General features: G+C 36.1%; 1 protein-coding gene across 1 annotated transcript in view; it reads right to left on the reverse strand.

The window, feature by feature from the left end:
- Nucleotides 1-1,930: 1,930 nt before the first annotated feature.
- Nucleotides 1,931-27,056, reverse strand: part of igfn1.1 (immunoglobulin like and fibronectin type III domain containing 1, tandem duplicate 1) — a 41,345-nt gene continuing 16,219 nt past the window's right edge. The window contains 24 exon segments of the mRNA XM_065470956.1: nt 1,931-1,998; nt 3,329-3,655; nt 4,157-4,453; nt 4,543-4,735; nt 4,834-4,919; nt 5,344-5,652; nt 5,740-5,868; nt 5,976-6,155; nt 6,894-7,190; nt 7,293-7,586; nt 7,781-7,922; nt 8,374-8,498; nt 11,104-12,099; nt 12,244-12,516; nt 12,773-12,941; nt 13,031-13,144; nt 13,295-13,478; nt 13,567-13,596; nt 13,724-13,739; nt 14,761-14,860; nt 14,975-15,117; nt 15,977-16,133; nt 21,902-21,937; nt 22,473-22,525. Coding sequence (XP_065327028.1) covers nt 1,931-1,998; nt 3,329-3,655; nt 4,157-4,453; nt 4,543-4,735; nt 4,834-4,919; nt 5,344-5,652; nt 5,740-5,868; nt 5,976-6,155; nt 6,894-7,190; nt 7,293-7,586; nt 7,781-7,922; nt 8,374-8,498; nt 11,104-12,099; nt 12,244-12,516; nt 12,773-12,941; nt 13,031-13,144; nt 13,295-13,478; nt 13,567-13,596; nt 13,724-13,739; nt 14,761-14,860; nt 14,975-15,117; nt 15,977-16,133; nt 21,902-21,937; nt 22,473-22,525 — 4,718 coding nt within the window.

A 27,056-nucleotide genomic window follows, 5' to 3' on the forward strand; every position in this document is an offset into this window, starting at 1 on the left:
ATCTTGCAATATCTGTCAACCTATTTCTGTTGTAATTGGTGAAAGAAATGTCACAGTTAAAATATTTTTTCTTGTATGGCAACATTTTGTTATTGATAATATAAAACTGTGCTTGCTTTGTATTTATATTTAGATGAACCTGAAATGTGCTTTTTCTTGCTCATGTAGTTTCCTCAGCATCCAGCAAAAATGAGTAGTTCAGAGCAGATGCTTGTGTAATCTTTCATGCCTGCACTCATCAACAGTTTGCAAAACTTGTCATTGATTTGTGGCTTTGTCTTTGTTTTCAATGTCAGCCATCCAAAAAGAGGAAAAAATGCAGAAGTCTTAGAAAATAAAATTGTATCTAAAAACATAAACCTGTCAAACCAAAACAGAACAACGTTTCACCTGCTGTTGTACCTGCATGGTTCTGTTCTGCATAACTGAAATTGAGGGCATTTGCATTGTTATGTAGCAGAAGACGTAGCACCATACTTACATGACTTACAAATGAATGTAGAAAGAAAAATAAGATTTAGATTATAAATACTTTTGGCAATGTGTTTGCATATTTAGAAGATTAAAATTGATTGTTCTCATGTAATGTCAACAATATGCTGTATCACACTATCTCAAGGAAAAAGCAATGTGAAAGCTGCTGTTCTCAATATATTTATGCTCAGTCTTCCTTCATTTATATGGTTCAGTAGTCCAATGACAGTATATTTGATAGCTACTTAAACTTTCTCTATTAAATTTAATTAAAATTAATCATCTGGGCTCTGTCAGTTAATAAAAGGCCTACATATTTGCATGCTTGGTGTACTGTTGTGAAGCCATATTTATTAGAGAGTTGGCTTTTGAAGGCTGTTATAAGTGAACTGATTGAGTTATAACATGGGCGTGCATATCATGTAATTTTCCCTTTTCTGTTTGAAAGAATTTTAAAGTTTCAGAAAAAAGGTGTAAAAATCTTAAGAGCAACATGGTAAATATAAGCATATAAATGAGTGAGCTTGTTCTGTGTAGTTTATCTGGTTCTTTTCTCTCATGAATACTATTAACAATAAATTTAGTCAATTTCTCTCCATAATGACATTAGCATGAGTAGCAATATGTTTGTTTTTTCACAATTATGCTTTTATTAAATGGTGAATATAAATAACAGCAATGTGGTTTGTCTATAATGAATAAATGAATAAATAAATAAATAATCTCTTAACAAACTGACTTGCCCAAATGAGATGGCGCCCAATCTATATACTAATCTTTTAAAGGATTTTAAACGAAAAAGGGGCAAACCCCGAGTCAATAACTAAATTTAATACAAAGACACATATCACACAGAAAGCTCAAGAAAATAGAAACAACAATTACTGTAACTTATGTAAATTCATGGCAAAACAGTGTAATCAAATGTGCACACCATCATTTAGAATATAGTGTAGTGTCATAATATATTAAAACAAAAAAAGCTAATCGATTAAACCAGTCATTTAGTAACTGGAAATCTTAAATGTGAAAATAAGTTGGCAGCATTAAACCTTATTCTGTATCTGATTTATATGATTGTGAAATATAATTTGTAATACTAGAGTTTTTCAATTGTGTGCATGATCATCACAGTGTTCTTGGTCATTTTACTTACCGTATTTTCAATTTCCATTGTCTGTTGTCAGCTAGGTTTCAGATGATTCTTGAGTCTGGGCTTTCTTTTTGAGATGCAGTAAAGCCTTTCAAAGACCCTCAGAACAACCTTTAACCACTGTTTTTTACTTTTGTTTGTTACCATAGTTCTTGGAGGTTACTGACATAAGCCTTGGTATTGGATTCCTATAAGTTCTTGAAAAGGTGACAGCAGATAAATTGCAGCATTAAGGCTCACTAATATAATCCTCAAAACTGGAAAGTCAACTTTAGAATGGCAGCAGGGTGCTTCTGTGCTGTCTTATAGGATCTGATACAGAGGGTTGTAGTGCCACTGGTGGAGCCGCATGTAGGCTATCTGATATGTATCTGAACATATAAGAAAAGGAATATATTTTTATTTGTTCATCAAAACAAAGCAAGATAAACCTCATTCTAAAATTAAGGTACCAATGAGCGACAGTTATTTTATTGCATGTTTAGGCTGAGCGTGAATATGAGCAGATTTAACATTTATATTAATTTCAGTATTTGAAACTGAGCTGTGTCACCCTGCATTCAGAATTTATGTATGGCTCAGGGTTTACCTAAGCCTCTAGTCCTTATTGACTCTAAACTTGGAATGATGGCTGAGCCTTTCAAAATATGCTTAAAAATGTAATATAAGAAACACTGGACATAAGTTATTATTCAGAAAGTTTCATGAATGTGAACAACGCACATGAATTTCAAAACTTGTCTGCTATGCTGAGGCTTGACCCAGGGCCACAATAAGTAACAAAAATCTGTCCAGTACATTTTTATTATTATTTTCAGGTCAAAGTGACTTGCAGGTCACATTAAAAATTCATGTCACGATGCTGTTTGAAATGTTTATTTACATCAAACTCACACAATTTTCATATTGATGTCATTTTATGACAGCAGTGTCATTATAATGTAAATATCCTGTCAGTTCATATATTTTCTCATATTAGTTTTATTCTGGGGTCTTCTACAAACACCTACTATACAAGCCAAAGATCATTGCATCTAAAAATCTGTTAAGACACAAGTAAGTTGTTTGATCACCTTCAGACTAATAGCAACTAATCTAATAACAATCAGTTCTGTGCAGAGATAAAAACTGTATATAGTTTTCACAGTTATATTTCAGTATTTTATTTCATTACTGTTATACCCTTGAAATCAAAATAGACACATGTTGGTGACTTTTATTTAAGCGATTTTTGCAGGCCTAAGGCTTTATTGTTACTTTGACTTTAGATGATGTTTTTTTGAATTTGTGAATCAAATAAGGAAGGCATTACTAGCATAATTTAAAAAACAACAACAAAGGTTTCATTCATGACAGTTCTCACTTAACTGCAAACAATGTGGCATTATCATGAGCTTGATTTATGCTGGCATTATAAAGGAAGTCTGCCATCTTCGGTGTGTCCAATTATTCTGTGAAGAAAAGGTAAAGCAAAAATAAACACATTCTGGAAAGAAACTGTTCGAAACTGGTGAGAGCAGCCTGAAGTGAGCATTTTGCCCACAGGAATTATTTTTCCTTTATTATTTAAAACATGAAGAGATGACTTACATTATACTAATATACATCTGATATACTGATATATATGTGTATATATATATATATATACTCATTATGACAGCAAATGAGGAAAGGCATAAAATGTCTCTTTGAAAGGCTTACCTCTGACTGTGAGTTTAGTTGCAGACTCTGCCCTTCCCAAAGAGTTTTCTGCAACAACCTTGTACTCCCCGGTGTCTTTCGAGCCAACCCTCAATATGAGCAGAGAGCATACTCCACAGGTGTTGGAGATTAAGTAGTTAGTGTTTGTATTCAGACTGACATTGTCGCGGAGCCATGTGACATGAGGTGTTGGATCCCCTCTTATAGCACAAGTCATATAGCATTCATACCCTTCAGGAGCTGTGTGGGTTTTCAGTGGGACAATGAACTTGGGAGGACACAGCAGATTGCACGTCTTTGATTCTGGCACTCTCACAGTGAACTTTTCTGGAAGAAAGGAAACATGCAATGCATTCTAATTGTATTCATCTAACATTAGAAAATGTTTCAATACTGTCTTGATGATGGCGCTACAACAGAATTATTAGAAAATGAAAGGAGATACTAGTCCTGTACTAGAGTTTGTCATAATCATACAGCAAAGCAAAAGGGAAACAAGGTTAAAACTCTAAAGTTTCAAATATCAGTGGATAAGTCATAAAAACAAATACAGATAAATACAGCAATGCATACCCATTGTCCACATTTTATTTATATTCATATATATATATATATATATATATATATATATATATATGGCCCTATAACATCAGTGTCAGCGCAAATTAAGTAAAATAGATAGGGTCACAGACAGTTAAACCTAGTCACTTAGTTGTTAATATTTAATACTGGATTTTCTTAAAGCTGTACTCTTAAAAATTGCAGTTCTTCTTCAAACTAACATGTCTTCCAAAAAGACAGGCTTTGAAGCCATAACCATGTGCATACCTTTTTTGGCAGGAATCAGCCACTTGGGTGATTCAGAGGGTTTGGAGGAGCCCATGTCGTTCTTTGCATAGACTCTGAACTGGTATTCTCGTCCTGGCATTATGTTACATGCTGTGAATCTGTTGTTGAAGATTCGATCTGCAATGGTGTTCCATGTTCTTTTGCTTGAATCACGCTTGGTCACCATGTAGTGCAGCCTGTCATCACGTTTCTCATCTGGAGATGCTGTCCATGAAATAGTCACAGTACCATGCACATTTTCATCTAACTCCACAGGACCTGGAGGCTTGGGCTCATCTGGAGTTAAAAAGAAAGTTTAGTTTTTTCTTTTGTCCACAGCATATGAAATGGAAGTTTTACAATAAATACAAGACTACCAAACACACCTGTGACTCTAATTTCAATGCTGATTGTTTCTTGCCCAACAACGTTCTTTACAATGATTGTATAGACTCCAGTATCTGAGCGCTCAGCAGAAGGAATGAGAATCTGGGATGTACCCTCTGCATTACTGATGGTCACTTTTTTAGACACTGGCACACCATCTTTTAGCCAGATTACATCTGGCCAAGGAGAGGCCTAGAAAGAATGCAAAGATGTAATTTTCTTAGTTTGTAAGAAGATAAAATAAGAGCCCTATATGTCTGTTGTCACAAATATAGTAATCAAGTTATTACCTCAAAGTTAATGTTGAATCGTGCTGAATTTCCTGCTCTCACCACCATAAAACTCTTAATTTTGGCATCAGTGAATCGGGGCCTCACTATGTAAACAGCAGGATGAAAGTTTGTCAGAACAAAATTTAATATTGGGTAAAAGTTACAGGAAGACAAATCTCGCAAGTAGGCTTTGGTGGTAATAATTTGGCACAGAAGATGATATTTATACATGGAGCAATTCAAATGTACCATGAGCAGTGGAGACACTGGGTGTATTGATGCTCAAGGAAACGACCTCAGATTTTAATCTGGTATGTATTGCCAAATATTGTGGTTGTACCTTTTATGCTGGTTATTAGATTTCTGAAGTATGCAAAATTCTGGTAATTACAAGTGATTGAAACTATATACTTAACTTGAGTCAAGCATTGCTTAGTGGAAACAAAACAAAGAATAATTACTGAATTTATCATTATTGTGTTGCTTTGTAATTATGACATTAAATATAACATTTGGGAATTTTCTCACCAGGAGGAGGCATAGAGATATGGTAGTTATCCAGTTCCTGTGGCTCTCCATGGCCTCCTTCATTGATAGCAATGACTCTTACCCAGTACATAGCCATTGACTTCATGCCTTTTACTGTATAAGACGTCATGGTTATTGCATTCAAATTACAGCGATCCCACTCTGTGTTTTCTGCAAGCCTGATCTCCACAAAATATCCCTTTGCTTCATCTGCAACCCCCTCAATGTCCTTGGGTTTTGTCCAAGACAAGGACATGGTTGTGTAAGTGGAATCTGTCACTTTGAAGTCACTGACTTTACCAGGAGGTTCTGTAAAATATGATTCAAAGACAGACATTATTTTTACACAAAGCTAAATATAGTCTAAAAATGCCAACCATATCAGTTTCCACCTACTTTTAGGGTCTCTGGCAAACACGAATTCTGAAGGGGAGCTGAATTCACCGGCTCCAGAGTTATTGATCGCAGACACACGGAATTCATACTCCATGCCCTCAACTACATCTTTCACAGCAAATTGCTTCCCTGTAAGGGAAAAATTAGAATTGCAGCAATAAATCATTAGGACATCACTGTTGTGCTGTCAAGTTATTCTAACATAAACAAACAGAAACTGGCTGTGAATAAGAAACCTCTAATCATCTCATTGGGTGGATTGACAGGGCCCCATAAGTTGCTGCCCTTCTTGCGTTTTTCAAGGTTGTATCCCAGAATACTGGTTCCTCCAGTATCAGCAGGGGGAGACCAGGAGAGAGTGATACAGTCTTTGAAGGCACTGACAACCTTGGGTGCTGATGGAGGTCCAGGGTATGCTGTATACAGAAAAGAGTGGGATTAGTATTTTTTTTTTTTGTCTAATGGTTCAATAAAAAAGGTACTACTTTTGAGGAACTGACGTTGAGAATGACACAGAAGCTGAACCATAACTTTATTGCATTAGAAACCATAGTGGTCAGTTGGAATTAAAAGATATTCTTTGCATTCTCTTCAGTTATTTAGCTACCTTAAATTAGAAGTCTTGCCACATGAGAAGGTAGCACAGCAAAATGTTTCCATTCATTCTCTTGAAATGTACACAGCTAAATTTATTACATTGTTAATGAAAGCTTCTGCCTGACTTTTAGTTGTCAGTTTTTTTTTCCCTAATTCAACAAAGACTTGAATAGAAAAAAAAATGAATATGGGAAAATGAAAATAAGGTCGTTCAATTTATTGTTATAGAAGTAAGTTTGCATAGTTTATTTAAAATAAAATAAACATTTATTTTATTTTTATTTAAAATAAAATAAACAGTGAATATCCTATCTCGCAGCTGTCTGCAGACCATTCCCATTTTTGTGAAGCCATTTCATGAGGAAAGTCAATTTTATGATGAAGCACAGGAGGAAAAACACAAAAAACAAGTACCTGAGTTTTTCAATAAAAGGTTTTTTTTTTCTTTTTTTTTTTTTTTTACCTGTAAGATTTGCCTTTTGAATGTTGATAACCAGATCGTTAATACAGTGGTATTTTGAGAAGATGGCATTTAGATAATTGTTATCTTAGTTCACCTTTTGTACCAGCTTGAATGTCCTCCGTTTCCATCAGCTCACTGATGCCCATTTCAGTCTCCACTCTGAGACGATAGCAATACCTTCGGCCATGGTCTACATCCGTGTCCCTGTACTTGGCCTCAGGACCAATTGGCCCCAACTTCTTCCAGGTGTTACGACCAACTTGTTGTCGTTCAAGGATATAGTTTAATATCTTGCAGCCACCACTGTCTTTTGGGGGTCTCCACTTGAATTCAACTGCAGAGGAGGAGGCTTCAACAATCTCTAGAGGTCCCATTGGAGGAGTAGGTTTATCTGTTTGAAGAGAAAGCACCATACAGAATATTCATCTGTGCAGAACCAAGATTTTTAAGTGTATTAAATCCAGTATCTTATGCAAAAGTGCTATATACACACCCAGTACAACAAGTTGGCTGAGAGCCTCCATAGTGCCAAACTCATTTTTGAGTTTAATCTTGATTTCACCACTATCTTTACGCTGAAGCTTCAATAGCAGTAGACGGCTAGACCCCTCTGAATGCTCTATCTTGATGTTTGCCTCCTCCGAAAGCTCTTCACCCTCACGGTACCACTGAATTTTTATAGGTTCCCGTCCAATAAAAGCCAAGTTGAACGTAGCTTTGTGTCCTTTTTTCACAGTGACAGGAGTTTTGAATGCTTCCAGATCTTCAGCATTAAATCGTGGTGGATCTAGAATGAGTCATAAAAAAACCAAAACATATTTCAAGCACTGTTATGCTTTGTAGTTACTGTATGTACAATAAATAAACTTATTTTGCACTGCTCTTAAAAATTATTTTTCATCATGAACTAAACACACTGCTTAATGAATGATGCAAACCTTGTGAGCAAGAAAATAGCTATTGCAATACTAATGTTTTTACCTTCAACAGCAATCTCAGCCTCTGTCTTACGCCCGTCTGCTTCAAATTTATATTTCCCTGCAAATTCTTCTGTGACTTTATGAATTTTCAGTCTGTGAAATGTTCCATCCTTTGAAATAGTTAACCCCTCAGATGACTTAATCTGGAATAATAACAAAATAAAAATGCAGACATAAGTGTACAAATTAGTTTTTGACTTCTAGTGAAAATTTTCTTTAAAAAATAACTTTCACTGAACTAACACAGGCAGTCCCTCAACATGTTTGTACTGTCTGCTCATATTGCTCATATTAAATCATGTTGTGCTTTTTAAAGAACCTATTTTAACATTGCACTCAGCAACAAACAAATCCTAACAAAAAAGTAACTTCAAGGGTCAAATTGCATTATATTTCTTCACGTCAATATACAGTGTTGTGGGCCTCGAGTTTGAGACCCCTGATATAGCGCTTTGTTCTATAATAATATCTGCCTGCCATCCATGGCCAAAATACAGTGTCTTTAGACAGTGGGGTGAAGCCAGAGTACCCAGAGGAAACCCATGCAGGTAAAGTCTAAATGCAACATGAACAGATTTAAGACCATGAGCTTACCTCTTCTCCATCTTTGTACCAGACTCCCACACAGTCTTCACTGCTCACTTTACACTCCAGCTCTGCCGCTTCTCCAATAATGGCTTTGCAGTCAGAAAGCCCAGCATGAAAGTGAACTCCTGGGTCTGAAGATTTATCAAACATTAAGTTAGTAATTGCAAATACAGTATCTTTTATTTCATTTTTGTAATTGTACATTTACAATTTTAGTGATTTGAAGATTTCCATTCATGTATGCAAATGTGGACATACTTACCTATTTTATTTTTTACTTATAAAAAATAAGTTTTTATGACAGAAATGTCAGATTTGTAGTAACTGTTTAATCCAAGTTGGTAAATGATGCAATAAGAGTGGGTTTTTGGGAAAAAAAAATGACTTGATGAAGATCTTTAAATTTGTAGCTTGTCTCATATGGCATTGGTCTTCGTCAGCTCAAGCCAACTCTTGGCACAGCTCAGGAATGTCTTCACAGAGTCGTCCATTTGTCTCTGTTCACTTAATTAGTCTTGGAAAAAAGAAAGATTTACTATTAAGATGTCCCACTTGGGATTGGCCTTCTTGCTCAGTGAAGGAGTATATAATTTTTGCTGGCATAAATTCAGCATCAAGTGAAATATGTAAAAAAAAAAAAACACCCATGAATCTGGTTTAGGACATAGTCATCCTCCAAGGCCAGTCCAAATTGTCTTCCATCTTCCAGTTACGTAAGAGTGCAACTACACAAAGTATTTAACCTACCAGTTAAAAAAAATAAATGACTCCAAAGCACTGATTCATCCTGAATTAACTTTTAAAATGAAAAGCAAGATTGTTAACACAGAAAGCACACAAAGCACAGATGCATAAAAATCACATACACACACCACACCCAACCTTCAAATACATACAAAGACACATGTAGACGCAAATAAACAAATTGTTGGCAGCTAATCCACTTGTAGGTCAAAAAAATAAAATTAAAATTATATAAGTAATGGTGTTCTGTTACCTAAAAAATATGTGAAGTAGTTTTAACAATTCTGGGACAATTAAGCTAAAAAACATTAGTGTGTCAGATTTAATTGATGTTTCCTAAATAAATGCATGCTCAAAGTTAAATCCACTTGTCCTGACCTGTAATCATTGTAGGAGGTAATTTATCCAATTAGACATTAAATCTGCTCTTCTTCTTAATGATCACACACTTCTATTAAGTCCCAAGCCACTGGAAATGTCATCAGCTCATCATATGACTTCCAGTGAGATTGCTTCCCATGCAGCAGTTAATATAGCACCTGTAATCTTACCACCAAGTGTCTCGTCGAACAGTCAGCCTTGCTGTGCACGGCCTGAACGTTTGCCAGCTGCTGCTGGCTCATCATCATCTGCACCCTCACCATTTTCAGGAGATTTATCACTGCCTGCTGATGGTCCAGTGCCATTATCACCATTGGTATCTCTTGCTTCTCAGTTTTTTGCTTTTCAAGTTTAAGGGACATCACCATAAATACCATCAATCCAGTATTTCTCATTTGCTGTTGGTTAAGCCTTACAAATAACATTGATAAAGTCAGTAATAATAACAAAATATTTACATAGATAATAAAAACAAACAGCAATCGGTACAACAGAGTGGTGGAAAAGGTGATCTCTAACTTGGATAGTATTTCTTGGTATATGTGAAAAATAAATGGATGAAATAACCAAAAGCAGTAATACATGTGATAAAAGTGCTGATCCTTTTTAAATTTTCTAGTGCTTCAAAAAGTGGACAGTTCATGATTAGATATGTGAAGTTGTTTGGGATTTAATAATCTTTACTATTTGCCTACTAAATAGAAGACCTCAAATGATTCAAACATGACATTTATACAGCATAAAAACAAACATGAAAGCACATTACACATAAAACACAAATACAGACGACTTTCCTTATATGTGAAAGCTTTAAAAGAGAGTTTAAAATGTAAAAAACATATATGCTAGTTTTCAAGACAAGACACAAAAACAAAGAAAAGCAGGCATGATATACAACAGTTTTTTTTCTAATTTATTAACTAGAGGTTAATAAACTAGAGGTTAACTGAAAACCATGCGATCTGTAAATACATGGTTGCACTTACAGATGACTCATTAAATGACATTATATTTGAATGCTGGATTGTCAAGAAGCAGTAAACTTAACCCTTTAGCTTGTTTAACATCCCAGTGTTCTCTTGCTTACTGATGTTTAACAAGACACTTCTGGAATTTGTTATTATTATTATTTTTTTAATCCACTTCGTGGGGCTTAATTTTGCAGTTGACATAGCAGAGCACTGAAAAACTTTGTAAGATATCAGCTACTGCTTACGCACCTGCATCTAAACTGAAGTATTTAGAATTCCCTACAGGTGTAATGATGAAGCGATTTTCATTCCTAATGACTTATTTGTCAGTAAACTACAGCATGCAACCTTTACGTTGCTTACCAATAAAAGGTTCTGCAAATGCCACATTTACGTTTTTTCTGCGTTATTCTTTTTCACAGGAAATCACAAGTCTCCTCGTTGATTTGTGGTTTCCTCATCATTTATATTTCTAATTATTTTATAGCACTTTTATACAGAATAGACTGCTAGTAATATTTACAGCGTAAATGAAAAGTTGTGTAATACAATACAAATTAAATAAATTGAAAGAGAATAAAAATGGTCAACTTATATAATTCTGTGTGTAGTGCAGTAAAGTACAGTATTAACAACTTACCTATTACGGTATCTGGAACCAGAGGACCAGCTCTCACACGTTTTCTGCGTTTTCCTCCTTTACCTCCTCCCTCTCCTCCTTTACCCCCTTCTCCTCCCTCTCCTCCTTCTCCTTCCTCTCCTCCTCCTCCTACATATCCTTCTTCTCCCCACTCCCCCTCAAATTCTTCATCAGAATCTTCAAATGAATCATATTCATCTTCTTCCTCAAAAGCTTCTCCTTCACCGCCACCGACTCCTACTCCAGCTGCGCCTTGAGCTCCACCTTTTCCAATGGCTGCAGCTCCATGTCCACCTTCTTGTCCACCAGCACTGGCACCACCATCAACTCCAATGCCTGCACCCCCTGCACCAATACCACTGGTACCACCAGCACCTGCAACTGCAGTAGCACCGCCAGCACCAATACCAGCACCAGCAACACCACTGGCACCGCCAGCGCCACCAGGACCGCTGGTACCGCCAGCACCAGCAGCACCCCCGGCACCAACAGCACCGCCAACACCAGCAGCACCCCCGGCACCACCAGCACCGGCAGCCCCACCAACACCAGCAGCACCCCCAGCACCAGCAGCACCCCCGGCACCAACAGTTCCATCAGCACCGGCAGCCCCACCAACACCAGCAGCACCCCCGGCACCAACAGTTCCATCAGCAGAGGCCGCGCCACTTCCAGCACCAGCTCCTTTTTTCTTACTTTTCCTCGGAGCTCCGTCTTTACCAGCTGCTGCCCTTTTAGCTCTTGCAGCAGCCTTAGCTTTAGCTTTGGCTTCAGCAGCTGCCTTTTTAGCTGCTTCTTCATCCTCTTGGGTTGCTGCTCCAGCGGCTTCTTTCTCAGCTTGGGCTTTCTTTGCAAGTTCCAGTTTTTCTTCCAATTCTTTCTGATATTTTTCTTGCTGGTCCTTTGCTATTTTCAACAGCTCCTCTTCGTTGCCACCTCCAGCCATGGTGGTTTTGCGAGCCCCCTTCTTGCCTTTACTTGCAGGATCTTTGTCAGCTATGAAAAACATGTCAAATATATTTGTAACTTGCAGCTGATTTTGGAAAAATTTTGGAATATTCAATTTTTTAATGTGAATTTTGTGATTTTTTTTTAAATGAGATATATATGTACGTGTGTGTGTGTGTACATAATTCTCACCTTCAACTATAAGCCAAGCGTTGCAAGATTTTATTCCTGCCACAGCAGCATAGATACCGGCATCCAAAGGCATGCAGTCCCGCACAATCAATTTGTGGATGAGCTTATCCTCAGATACAGTAATTTCATGTTTTTCACTATTTGACAGCAGAGCACTTTTGCCATACCATTTGATCTCATTCATGGGTGCAGTTAGGACACATTGAAAGAGGGCGTCCTCTCGTTCTTCTGCCTTGACCTCTTGTATTTTGACAGCAAAGTCGACTGGAGGTACTGCAAGGTTTTAAAAAGACAGAAAAGAATCAGATAAACGTATTTAACATCACTCAATCCATTATCTAAACTGCTTACCCTGTTCAAGAACTCTTTCATCAGAGCTGCCCCATCTTAATGAGTTAATTTAAGCTATAAGTACATTTCAATCAAATGGAAAAACACGATTTATGGTTAACAATTGTATAAGTAACAATAAAAGAAGCTGAATACACTTAAACCTTATCTAATCTTAATACCTGGATTAAAGACAGACCTTTAAGATCAGTGGAGAACACGTTGACACCCTCAACATCCACTGAGTAGAGTCCAGCATCTTCTGCTCCTAGTTTTTTGATTTTGAATATGTATTTTTTGCCAACTTGTTTCAAACTATGTTTCAGCTCATCACCCTCTTCTTTGGAAAATGGAACCATGACACCATCCTGCAGAATTTAAAGATGTATTAACATTTTGATAATACGTTTAAAAAGAAAGAAGCAAGACAAAATGTAATGAGCAGTTAATTTCTTACCTTGTACAAGTACATTTTGCTGCTAGGATCCTTGAGATCCATATCCAACTCAATTGTTGCATAATCATCATCTTTGACCTCAATAGGCTTTAAACTGCTGATATGTGTGACAAACTATGGCAGAGATATATCGAAAATTATAATAATAGTCAAGCGACAGTATACAATGCAGCAAATTTAAAGAAAACAAAATAGGCCTCTGTGAATAAAAGCAATTTTGTTGGAGAGGCTTTTGCTGAACAACACAATGCCAGAGTTCTGTACCTCTGCGATCTCCTCTTCTCGTTCTTTTTTCATTTCATTAAGTTTCTTTAGCATGCCACGGAAGTCTGTGATACTATACTCAGCACAGATACGCTCATAGTCTTTCTTGTCTGCACTGAGCAGAATTTCCCAGACCTTCTCCTCTGTCTCCATTGGCTTATGCTCACGTGTTCCATCTGGATTACTGTATTGACAAGCAGCATTAAGTTAGAATTCACAGCTATAAAGAACACAAAAAGTAAGAATAGTTCACAAGCTATAAAAAAACTCACCGTTTTTTTAGTGTTTTTCTGAAGTCAATTGTTTCTGAGGAACCATAAAAAAAAAACTTAAAACACAAATCTGTCAGTCAATATAGAAATATCATAAATGTGGGAGGCTCTGACCAGAGGAGGCTCTAGTAACTAAACCACAGCATAGCTTCATAATGGCAAGCGTCTGGGGGCTGAGGTTAATATTTTCAGAAAAAGAGTCACTGATGTCTTAAGTGGCAGTGCACAGTGAAACTGTGCTGATGTGACAGACAGATTTTTCCAAATAATTCAAATCACTGAATAAAATGTCAGCTTGCAATTAAAATTAATGGACAAATTATGTAGGAGAAAAAGTGAACCACTCTATCATATTAAATATTAGTAGATTTAAAGAAAGCCCATTAATATCCATTTAACTTATCTTGCCAAGTTCCCTAAATGTCTTCTGTAAAATCTAATAGATGTTTTATGAATTACATTTATAGTTTGGTTGTGATGCAGTTTGCTTATTTTCTGGAAAATGTTTCAGAAGCGCTGTAATGCATAACTTGTCCTGGCCTGATAACAAACAATTCAATTCAATTTTATTTATACAGTGCCAAATTACAACAACAGTTGCCTCAAGGCCCTTTATATAGTAAGGTACACCCTACAACAGGGGTGGGCAACTCCAGACCTCGAGTGCCGGTGTCCTGCAGGTTTTAGATGTGTCCTTGATCCAACACAGCTGATTCAAATTGCTAAATTACCTCCTCTGCCTTGAAGTTCTCGAGAGGCCTGGTAATGAACTAATCATTTGATTCAGGTGTGTTGACCCAGGGTGAGATCTAAAACCTGCAGGACACTGGCACTTGAGGCCTGGAGTTGCCTACCCCTGCCCTACAATAATACATACAGAGAAAAACCCAACAATCTGACCCTCTATTGAGCAAGCACTTTGGCGACAGTGGGAAGAAAAAGAACCATTTAGTGAAGGAAACACTAAATGCTTCTAAGAAAACATTTCAAGGTCATTTATGAGCTCTTACCTTCGACTTGTGCCTTTTGGAGTTCTTTGGTCTTAGAAAATCCAACTGTGAACAATAAAACATAATTATTTATTTATTAATTTTGTTTTTAATTCATCATAAAGATACCAGTTGCTCATGAAGATATGTAATTCAGCTTTAACACATCTGACAAAGACAGTATTTCAGAGAATAAAAATCTTACCTTCAATAACATTTAAAACAACAGTGCAAACAGCCCTTCCATATTCATTTGTTGCAAAACACTTGTAGGTGTCAGCATCTTCTGGAGCAACTTTAGGGAACTAATGAAGAACAGAGTTGATGTCATTTTTATTATCTTTGACTGCATATTAAGTGTTGTTACTTATTTCAGCTCACAATCACTTGTACCTTGTAAGTGCTATTGTGAAGCTTACCTCAAGGGTGTGTTCTTGGGTTGCCTCATCATATTTTTGTTGGCACACAGCAGGGTGAAAAAGTATTTCTCCATTTGCTCTACTCCATGTCACAGTAGGGGTTGGGGTTCCTACTATTATGGCTTTAAAGAATGCAAATTTACCTATAAAAGAAAAAGTTGAGGATTGTTTAGTATTGAAAAAATAACTCTTAGAATGTTTTAATAAATGGAAATGTTGAAGATACAAATGTTACAGAACATGTTAATACATTAAATTAAGAAATTCTAAAATGATAAGAGGCCTGTCATAAGTTGCAATTTCAGCACTTTAATTCTGGAGTCACTTCATGACTGTAATATTCCATGATTGGGATTGTTTCTGTTGCCACTGCCACCGAGTGTGCAGAAATTATAGGTTTGAGGCTTTTCCTAGTTTTCTTCATTTTTATGATATTTATTTCAACCCAATATCACAGGAGATGTTTGGCCATAATGCACAACACCATGTCTGGCAAAAACCAAACAAGGCATTTCAGCATAAACGCCTCATACAAACTGGCAAGCATGGTGGTGTAGGGATGATGATTTAGTCTTGTTTTGCAACCACAGGTCCTGGGCATCTTGTAGTTACTGACAGTGACATAGTAATATGTCGTGTGTTTTTATTCAAGTAAAAAAAAAAACAAACCCTCCCAGTACATAAAACCTCAGTGGTCAATAGCATTCAGTAACCCAGATAAGAACATGCAGTACCCCTTTTCTTCAAAACTGGATTAAGAGCTTCTCAAAAACCTGATCACAAACATGATCACATGCATCTAAATAGTTTCACTCACTGGAATATATCTTTGTCATCTGTTTAATAGATACTTTTGTTAGTGACTTCAGTTTAATTACATCACCAGATTAGGACTTCCCAGTATTTCTCAGTAATACTTGTGTAAGTTTAAGGTGTAGGTCAGTGTGCAGCACATTTTTTGTATTGTATTGTGAAGCATTTGAGACATGACATGAGACTTACCCTCTTGAATAGTTAGAGCAATCGGTTTGCGGGTGAAATCTGGAGTTGTCATCCCCTCTGGAAGTTCCTCCATAAACTGTGTTATCATGACACCAGGCACTTTTGACTTCTTCCTGATGCCTAACCAAATCAAGGCATATTAGGCAATTAGGCAACCCTAATATTTCAAAGCAGACCAGGTATATACAAATTTGTGTGATCCAGACTGAGGATAATAGATCACTTAAAACATTAAAAAAAAAGCAACTCTATAAGTCTATAAAAAGTCATATTTTGATAGAAAAAATAACCAGCACGTTTAAAGAAAGGCTAAGACTGTATTCAGATACAAATTAAAAACCCAGACCAGAAAACAGAAAAGAGGTCAGTGTCAATTGCAAACAGTCACATTCTAACATATGAATCAAGTATGTGTGAAGAGAGTACATATTCTGATGTTAAAATGCCACAATACACACTCAAATTTCAACTGCTGCATGACAAAATGGCTAAGAAAAGCTGAATTTTATAAGATTATCTACTATTTTTTCTTTACAAACTGCAAGTGCTTATTCTAAGGTGAAGGAATAATACTTTAACAGTCAGCTTAATTTGGGAATGAAATATGTCAGCTATCAGCTGGGATAGTTTGATATTGCTGAAGGTTTGTTGAACTTGCTCCCACAGTTTATCCAATTCCTAGTGCTGTTTAAGTAGGATAAAAGTCACTTACATAGAGATTAACAGCAAGGTGAACAATCATAAACCGTTACTTACAATGAATGTATAACTGAGATATTTAATTAGGTTTTTTAACTTTGTGAAAGAAGACAGAGTTGCCTATAACAATTTAACAAACCTATGGGCTTTTGAAGTAGTTGTAGTAGTGAGTGTGTAGTGTTTAGTGATATTAGCATGTGCCATATTTATGGGCTTGAGTCTCAGACAAATATTTGTGTGAGTCTCAAGCCCAATAAGATCATAGTTGGTGCTATTATAATAATAAAATCAGTCTTTTAGCATAACATCAGCACTTTGGTCATGTGGAATAGGTTATGCTTGTGGTTAAGAGTTTTTTCTTATTTCAATTTATTGCATACATACTCTTAAAAAAAACACATTTGTAATTTACTAAAACACTTACAGCTTTAGTTTTATTATTCTCAGCACAGTTCATTCTAAATTTGGGAGTACCAGAAAAGATAAAACTGAACAAAAGGGTCGAGGTTAGCTCATGCATTCTGTATTTTAAAATATGTGTCAACAGAATCAGACATGGATCTACATCCATGTGCTGTACTATTAGAGTATTGATATGAACTAACCCTCAGCAATATCGAAGACTTCATCACTGATTGCTGTTCACAAGGATAAAGCTGGCCCAGGGATCCCTGGTCTTTAATTATTTTCACCTTGCATGAAAGACCTGCAATAGGCAGAATATTAGCTACAAAATATTTATATTTTTATTAAAGATTGTGAGAGCAGAATGCCCCACCCAGCATTTTGCAGTCTGAAGCACACTGGAGTTAAATTGCTTGCAGCAGGAGTTACTGAATAGTATATATGGTTTGTATGCTGCATGGTGGTGATAACGTTACACTGGTGTTGCTGCTGTTAGCAAGCTGAATGTTCACACTGTGGAATTTTTAGGATGATGCAACAATAAAAACAACATGTGTGCATGAAAATGTTGATCAGCTTTTCAAAATAAGACAGTGATTAGAATGACATGAAAGCCAAGCATTGATATCATTGGTCAGTTTGCAGATAACATTTAAAAATAATTAGCATAAATGTGGTACGAAAAGGTTTAATTCAGTTCTGTCATTCTGAAGTAGATTTAACAAGACGTATGTTCTTGATTAAAAACGGTGTAAAACATATATATTATATCTGAGTTGTCTTACATCTACTTTTCCTCAACATCACATCCCTGATATCTTGTTTTTTTGGACTTAAATGATTGCTGTCACTGAACATTTGCACTACCGTTGCAGTGGAACTGTCCCTGTTTTGTTTGAGTTGTCTACCAAACACAGATGCGACAGAAGAAATTTTCCTTTTGTGTGTTTTTTGTGTCTTCATCACTTGCAATGAACCTCTTTTTGGAATGAATTAGTAATAATGATAATTACTGTACTTAGAGTCTTTGTCTCTCAGTGTTTACTTAAAAGCTGACAAACAAACTCATAAAAGAGATTCCACTTAATTTTTTTTAAAACAAAATCTACTTTTAAGACTTAAGTAGTTATACCCTGCACCCTTCCACCCTGCAAATGAATGCAGGAGGATAATGCATTTATCTTGTTAATGTCTTTCTCCTTTTATCTAGTTTCTTTTTTTCTCTTTTTTTAAATGAATATTTTTCCCTTTTTGTGTCTTTGTGTCTCATAAGGCTCTTGTTATTTGAATGACGTTTCATACACTTGGCTTTCCTCAGCAAACAACTGTACAAAAGAATGAATGATATGAATGAATAATGAGTCTATTCAGGTAGACTGTCAAAACCTGCTCACTCTCCAGTTTGTTCTTATTTTTGTCAGATGTTTGTATTCTCAACAGCACAGTTTCAACCTTTTTGTCAGATTAGACTGACAGGACTCAATAATGTATTTTCTTTTTCATTTGTAGATAAGTAGTGCTGAACTGTTTTTATTTGATACTGTCCTACTGTAGTTAAACTCTATAGTGTGTTTTTTGTTTCTTGTTTCTATTTATTTTTTTAAAACCTCAACTAATAAAAAAAAACCCTGGAAAATGCTCTCTAATCCTCCAAATTATTTGTTGATTTATTGTTAAATCCCCCTGTGTCTCACAGGAAAATGGCTTTACATAAGTTTTGTCTTGTGAAAAAGCTCTGATGAAAAAACATTTTGGTTTATTTTTGTTTAATTTGCAGTGTAGAGACATTTAAATTTAAAGATGTTTAACTACACATTTAATCTCTTAGATGTCTTAAAATAAGATCAAGAAGTGCAATTTCAATAGCACATCTCAGTGTTTCTTTTTACTGAAAACTATTTTGAAATGTTATTGTTTATTTATTACTTAACTACTTTGGTGTAGCATGACTGGCTGTGGGGGAGGTCTTTATCATCAGGAAAAGCTCTAAAACTTATAAAAATACAGTTAAAGGCCCACAAATGTTGGCCTGCTTCATATTTTCTAAAGCTGTCCAGTGGGCCGATTTGACAGGCCGATTCTGGCACCTGTGATCTGAAGATTGAGTCATTAATGTCTGGTTTCACATGCAAAATAAGTACAAATAAATATGTGCAACTTTAAACGCAACTATGAGAAAGGATTTGTTGTGCTATTATTGGATTAATTAAGATGTCATACTGGAGGTTATAGGAAGATTTCTGAATGAGGATGATTGTAGTACAACTGAGTACAGTAATTTAGTGTAAAATTGGTGTTGTTACTAGGGTTGCATTTATAATATATTAAATGACATCACCACGACATCACTAAAATATCACTAAATACTGCAGCAGAATCAGTTACTCATTGTGCTTATTGATGTAAAACTTGTTAGCTGTTTTGGTACCGCAAAGTTTCTTAAGAGTCAGGGTCAGAGTTGGCCAGGTCTGCTGAGTAGAACAGGCCACTAAACATTGCACTAGTCACAGTGTATAAATTGTGAGATTTGCAGTAAAATAGGAGTTTTATTTTTATTTATTTATTTGATACCTTAGACTGAGTAATGAAATAATACATTATAGGCCCAAAAGTCCCAGGCCACTTACATATTTACACCTATTGGAGCCACGTGGCCATAGGAAACCATGCCGTCAATCTCCTGTTGTACAGTTTTTGTGCTGAAGTTCACACCAGAGGAGGTTTGTAAATCTGCATCTTTACATGGTCTATAGCAGAGCTGAAGAAATTTCATGAACACTCTTGTTACAGTGTTGTACCATACAGTATTACAGTAGGTCTTTCTCTTCCACTCTTTGTAAAGGTGGACTGCAGGTGCGTGATTTTATATTCCTCTAGCAATGGGATTAAAACTCTTAAATTCAAAGGTAGATTAAAGGTTTTTACCCAGTGCTTTTGTCTGTCGTGTATGAGACATTAAATGATACTGAGAATTGTCATTTTAGCTGGTTACCTTGACATTTCACAGTTGAGCAGGAATACAAAGGTCAAAATATTTAAGAGGGTACAGAATGGTCCAAATTAAAGGAAAGTACTCAGATATAATTTACTGGTAATCTTTCCACTTGTACCAAATGCACGCCATTTGCAGTTTAAAAGTAATTACAATGTAATTATGTTAAAGCTTGATGAAATTTGCACTTTTTAAGGGTCCTTAGAAAGTGCAAAAATCTATCTAATGTGACAGGGTGGCAAGTTGCATTAGATAGATTTTAGGAGACATTATGCCATTCCTGTAGAGCAAGTTCACTTATTTAGACTGAACTGTGCCAGCATATTGTACAAGGTTACTTTGCATTTGAATACATCTTTAAAAGTGGCATTTTTTTTCTTGAAATTACAAGCTACAGTCAACAGATGGCAATCAACCGCAGTGCCCTCTAGCAACAGCCTGCAGACAGTATTCATATGAGGGGTTTGAAAATGTCACAATGAAATGCATCTGTTGTGACACTGAAAGTCATATCATCCATTCTGGATGACACCTTTCAATGAATGATGAAGATCATATCATACATGCAACTCACCCATCATGGAATCATGCATTTACAAAGATGAATCGTTCAGGTAATTCGATTTTTTTTGTTTTTTGTCTTTTGCTCGCATACCTTTGTCGTCTGGATGAGCTCCCTCAGAACCGCCGACTTAACACGCAATGTGACAGTGGGAGAGGGAATAGGACAGGTAAATATTAATCCTGACAAAAGCACCATGTTGGGTTGGAACTTCGACAGGATTATAACATATAATAGACATAAAACACCACAATATACAGTATATACCCAGGAATTGAAAGCACAAACAGACAGACTTGAGCAGACCCGAGTGTTTAGAGACACATTGCACATCAAATCATTAGTCACAGACAAAAAATAAGACAGAGGTTAGCAATGTGTTGTTACAGCAAGCATGTAAATGCTGTACTGTACAACTGATGATTAGACATAGCTTCACACTTTCTTACGCATTTTCTCATGGTAGACATCTCAGGATGTTTCCTGTGCAGTGCTTGAGAGAAATTATGTATAAATAGAAAAGCAATTTGTAGAAAGATGATTTCAAATAAGCCTTCATTTTGTCTTCTATCAAACAGAGACACAATTTCATTTTCAGCTCCCTCTTTATTTGTGGCAGCTTCAAGTGTGTGTTGAATTAATCTTCGATGATCTTGTTTTGATCTTCCATGTCCCCAACGGTTGCATTGCCAGCATTGCTTCTCAGATGAATCCTGAGTATTCTTTGTCTTTGGTCATGAAAAAATCTTTTTTAAACATGATGAGAGCTTGTTTGCATCTTCTCTTGTGTTGTCAGTGATGCCGCTGATCATTTCTTTGATCGATATCTTCATTCGAGTGGAGAAGCTAGTGACTGAAAAATGGCTTCTCTTCTTAGACAGAAAAAAGGAAGAAAAATAGCATCTGTTTTCTCATTGCGACACAAAATCTCGATATCTTGCAGGGATCTTGTATCGACTGCTTCCACTGAAGAAAATAAGCAGCTGTATTGTTTATCTTCTTTTTAAGTTGTTGGTGATGGCCTTCATATTACACATTTTATTGTAATTTTGTTCTTTAAATACCATTTGGCATGTCATTTTTACCTGTTGGTTTCTTGTCTTAATTATTCTTGAATGCAGTGTCACACAGCTCTTTAGTTTTAATAAAGTTTAGTTGTTTGCTGTCTGTGAGAAGGATCCTGTTCTTGTGTGTCACTGCAATAAGAGAACGTACAGGGTGACAAGGCTGCAATACCAACCGTTGACTGGCTTCTTTACTTACCCGCCTGCCCAGTGGCAGTCTGATCGGTCACCTTTGACTTCTTCGACATCTTGGTTTTCTCTTGAGCTCTGCTGATTCAGAAGGCTCTGCACTAAAAGACAGAATAGGAAATCTTTAATGTACTGTATAAGTGTGGCTCAAATAAACTCCCTGATATAAGACATTTGTGTCAGAGTTTGAGGTGTTAGTCTTTTAATTTTGGGATTGTTTTCTTTTTGAAAATGTAAGCAGACGCCATTTAAAAGTTTACATAGAGTGATGTAGTGCTTTTGAAGCAGACTGCTCTAATTACTTTTCCAGTGGCACAAAGTGATCATCAGCACCCGTTCAGCCAACGTCATTTACAGTGAATGTCAGACTTAACATGGGATTATTCTGTGTCTCAGGATTCCTTTGCATACATTTGTTAATTAACCGAGGTGCTCAATGAAACCTCATATAAACATGGAGAAGATTTGGAATTAGATTGATAATGCTGCACACTGTACAGCAATAATTATATAATCACCCAGTTAATGACAATAACTTACATGCCAGTTTGAAATTTATAATTTTACAGACATTATACTGCAAACATTTTTAAACATTTTACTGTTCTTAGAAGAGTTCTGGGATCTTCTGTACAATTCTGGACGAAGTCAGTGACAAGGATCAAATGAAATTCAAAGGAAATTCTTTATATTTAAATGCTGAAGATATATGCTTATGACTGTGTCATGCTGCAAAATGATTTGAGGATAATTAATTTGGTGTGTGTGTGTGAAAATATACATCAAAGTTTTCCATAGTACTACATTTAGTGAGATTTCTTGAGCAACAAGGGTTTCACTGGCTCGGAATCACACCACCGTGGTCAATACAACCCTATTTTATAAAAACAAAGGAAAACATGTAGCTGTGTAGATATTAATACCAATTAAAACAAATTTTAATCATTTTCAAATATTTTCAGTTAAAAAAATCAGTTAAAGTTCATTTAAATGTAGGTCTTGTAGACCAAAAAGACAACCCCCTCAAAAAACAATCAAAAAAACTCCAACATTTAATGTAGGAAAAACTTTCAAAAAACTTGTGCATGTGTACCACCGTGTCAAATCACCTTTTTTTTTTTTAGCTCCGTAAGTGTTTGAAAGCTGAAGAGATGAAGCTATAAAGGAAAATTGTTTTTCCATCTTGACTGAAATATTGTTTCAGATGCTCAAAAGTTAAAAGTTTCTTTGTTGTTTTAGGTTTTCTTTTTTTTAGAACATCAGGTGCAACACAACACTTGACAAATTGACATTCATCACAGTTATAAAAGGTCATGCATATGGATTTATGCCATTACTATTTTTTGTTCTTGTAAAATTTGAACCAAAGAGTCATGTTAAGACGTCTTAACTTCCTCATTGGACAGAGATTTACAGTGGGTGTGGTTACTTATGGGTAAATAATATTATTGTCATTACTTTGTAGCTCAACATGGATTTTTAGAAGATAACGTTGATGTGAAGAGGTAAGTCCTGTTCACATATATATATATATATGTATATATATATATATCTATATATGTGTGTGTGTGTGTGTGTGTGTGTGTGTGTGTTACCCCTGGTTCAGGATGTGTTTGAACAGTTTTTAGTGTTTAAAACATGGTTTAGTTCCTGTGTCACACTCTACTAATGAAGAAACAGCCATAACCAAAATGCTCATGACTTTGAAATGTTGCTCATGTAATTCTTAAATTTATGCTTGCTTTGTTATCCTGCTTGTTCAATGTTGGTCTTACAGAAATTCAGGCATTCAGGAAGCATGTGTGCTGAACCTATATGAACTCCTCTAATCATTTGAAGGTTGTTAGGCTGGGTGAATTGAAAGCTGGTGTGTGGTGGATATGGGTGATCTATTGAGATGATCTTTTGAGAGATTGACATGTCCACACTCAGCTAATCTGTGCCCATGCACTCATTCAAGTAGCTAAGAATGAGTAATAAATATTGAAATTAATGCTGAAAAATATTTATATATTTTTTTTTTTTGGGACAATTTGGATGTCAAATAATCTCCACATTAACATCTCCACAAATAACTGTTTTATTTATAGTTGTGCACATGCTCTAGCATATGTTAAAAAGGTTCTGGGCTCCAGCAGTGATCTTGGCACTTGGTCTGTCTTGAGATTGAACAACACATATGGTAAAGGGAAAACAGCACGCAAAAGGAGACATCTTGGCAAAAGGTTCTTTTCATTAAAAGGCAACGCTCTCATCTTCTCTTCCACTGAATAGTTGTTGCTGTGCTAGCTCTTATCATTTACTGTTCGCTGCGGCTTGCATCTGTTTTTTTTAAATTTTGACTTGTGGGGGAGGGGATATTCTAGACATTTTTTTTATTATCAATGCATTCCAGAATAAATCTGTCTTAGTCACTGTCCCAGAGATTCATGGATTTGTGCTGCAGGCTGCATTTCATTAAATGTTGTTACTTAAAAAAAATAAACAAAAGAAAAAAAACATGCTTCAAAAAATCATTACATATAACCAGTGTGTAGGCAGGCTGGCTGTCACTGCAGGCAAGATAACAAGCCGCCACGGCTGAAATTAGAGATGGACTATCTGAAATGCTGGGCCACTGCTACAGAAAAGTATTGGTTGTTGTTGCCTCATATGTTTTCCTGTACACTTCACTACTGTACTTATTCATTATTATGTTCTTCATTTTAATTAAAAGTGGAAAAAACAGCACTGATATATTTATGATGATTGTTTTTTTTTATTATGTAATGAAATCTATGTATTTCTTTTGCTTACAATACTGAAATGATCTCTTTCTATGTTACCAACATGAAATGGAGTCTTAAACATATAGGAATTTGTAAAGAAGACTCTTGAGAAACTTGAGAAACAGCAGACAACTAGACTACACCCAATACGTAGGAGCGCATGTGACACCTACTGCAGATGACTGCACCGCTGACTACATATTCTGGAAATGGCATCTGGTAGCTTCTCAAATGTCCCTCACTGCATTTTTCTACACGTCACTGATTGCAGCTGAGTGCACAAGATGCACAGCTGAAGTCACTTTCTAACACAAAACTGAGTCTGATGACACGTCTTTTAGTGTCCAAGTGTTAATGGTGCAATTTGAGCCTCCCAGTGGATTTGTTTATATGTTCGGTTGATAAATGCTATTCAAAACATGTAAGAAATACTTAGCCTACATGTAATGTGTATGTTGTAATCAGTCTGCTGGTCTTTGTCTATTTAAGCTACTAACTGCACTGAATACAGCATTTTGCTTTGTTTTTTCAATCTTTAAATGCAAGAGAAATGCACCGTATGTGCTCAGTGTTAGGAAGATTTGTACATTGTGAACTGTAGCCCTGTGAATTCATTTAATGTAAAAAGAAATCCAGTTCTCTGCCAAAACACAACCTACTCCCTCCATGCAGCTTCTTGAATCTTAGGTCACATATTGATTTGATACCTCCTTCTAAACTTAGTCATCACCCAACAACCTCACAGCTCTGACCATACTGCTATGATGAGCTTCCCAGATTTAAAGCTGTGAAATTCAAACTGAGAAGCCTACGTGCCTTGCTTAAGCGATTTCATGCAGCAACACCAATTCTGTCCTCTTTGTAATTAAATCCTGTCCTGTAAGTTTTAATGTATATCTGAATTATTAATATGATAGCAAACCCTGCATGCACTGTAATTTTAGAAACTGAAATCAGATACCACATTCGTGACTTATGTGGACTTTTAAGCTTCAAGCTCAGTCTTTGGATAGGAAAATAGAAACATCTCTTCATGTCTCATGCATTTACACTTTAGCTTTTTTATTGCAACCTTAAGCACCTGTTCACAAAGTACTGACATCTTTCTGATATAAACAGTGATGGTAGACATTGTATTTAGGCAGATTGCGCTCCCAGCTGCAGACTTACAGAGAATAGGCTTTTGCAATTCATTTCTACATTTACTTATCCAGCCTTCATTTTTGAGGGCCACCTACCTGCTCTCAGTCCTCTTAGCACTCTTCCCTTTCAGACAGCAGTCTGGTCACACTGTGCCTTCTCCTAATTTTTTCAGTGTAATAGATCCTTCCAGCAGTGTGCAAGTCTGAGCTCAATGCTCCTCTACTGCCCGGACCCAGTGACTGCCAAAAGCTGTTTAGGCTTTTTTGTATTAGTCGTGACCCCAAAGACATTGGAGGTTGAGTGGGTGGTGAAGCAGGGAGGTAATGTGAAGGGGTGGGGGGGTGGCAGCAGGTTGAACTCCTATTAAAGAAAATTTTTTTGTTAATCCAGTTTTTTTTTGTTTTGTTTTTGTTTTGAAGCCTGAATCTTTCCCTCTCTTTCTGTCTCTCTCTAAAATGTGTGTTTATACAACCAGCATATAAAATGATGGACAAAAAATTAATCGTCATACCATTCAACACAATTTAATTATAAACTAAACCCAAATATCACCTGGAAAGGGACGTTGCAAAACATTAAACAAAACTACACATTTTCAGTGCAGAGATGATGTCCTGTCATCCAGTGCATTATAACTTCATAACCTAACTTTGGCATTCATCAGAAGCAATCCATTTTTGACTGCTGGGACATAATAATTATCACCCTGTCAAGATTTATTAACAAAATAGGGAGTAGCTAAATGGCTAATATTGATGTGACAACTGGAGTAGAAATATATATTCATGATCATCTTAAATGGGTAAAGTATGATATCCAGAGAGGGTTGTTATCAAAATCTTCATAGCAGATTGGCATATTAGACTTGATAAGCATCATCATGTAATATCTAACAACAGGTTTGCCATTAATGTGTTGTTGTTTTTTATCTTTCCTATTTAGGCCAAGTTTAAAGGCTGCAGCTATAAATGCTTTTGTATCATGTCTTTTAATACACACTAGGATATTGCAGACTGCATGTCATGTTTAGAGTTGTGGTATTATTTTAAGATTTGCTCTAGAAGTTGCCAGACACTGTCTACAGAGGATTAAATAAAGAGATGATGTGTATTGTAGGTGTGTCATATTGTCCCCTCCCATTGGGTGTTCTGCCAATCACCAGGCAGCTGTTGAAACTTGCTCATGGGTGTTGACGAGTGCTAGTAACCGCAACAAAAACATCCTTACCGGAAATACATACATACTAATACCATAATGA

This window comes from Pelmatolapia mariae, linkage group LG5 (assembly GCF_036321145.2).
Source record: "Pelmatolapia mariae isolate MD_Pm_ZW linkage group LG5, Pm_UMD_F_2, whole genome shotgun sequence".
Lineage (NCBI taxonomy): Eukaryota > Metazoa > Chordata > Actinopteri > Cichliformes > Cichlidae > Pelmatolapia > Pelmatolapia mariae.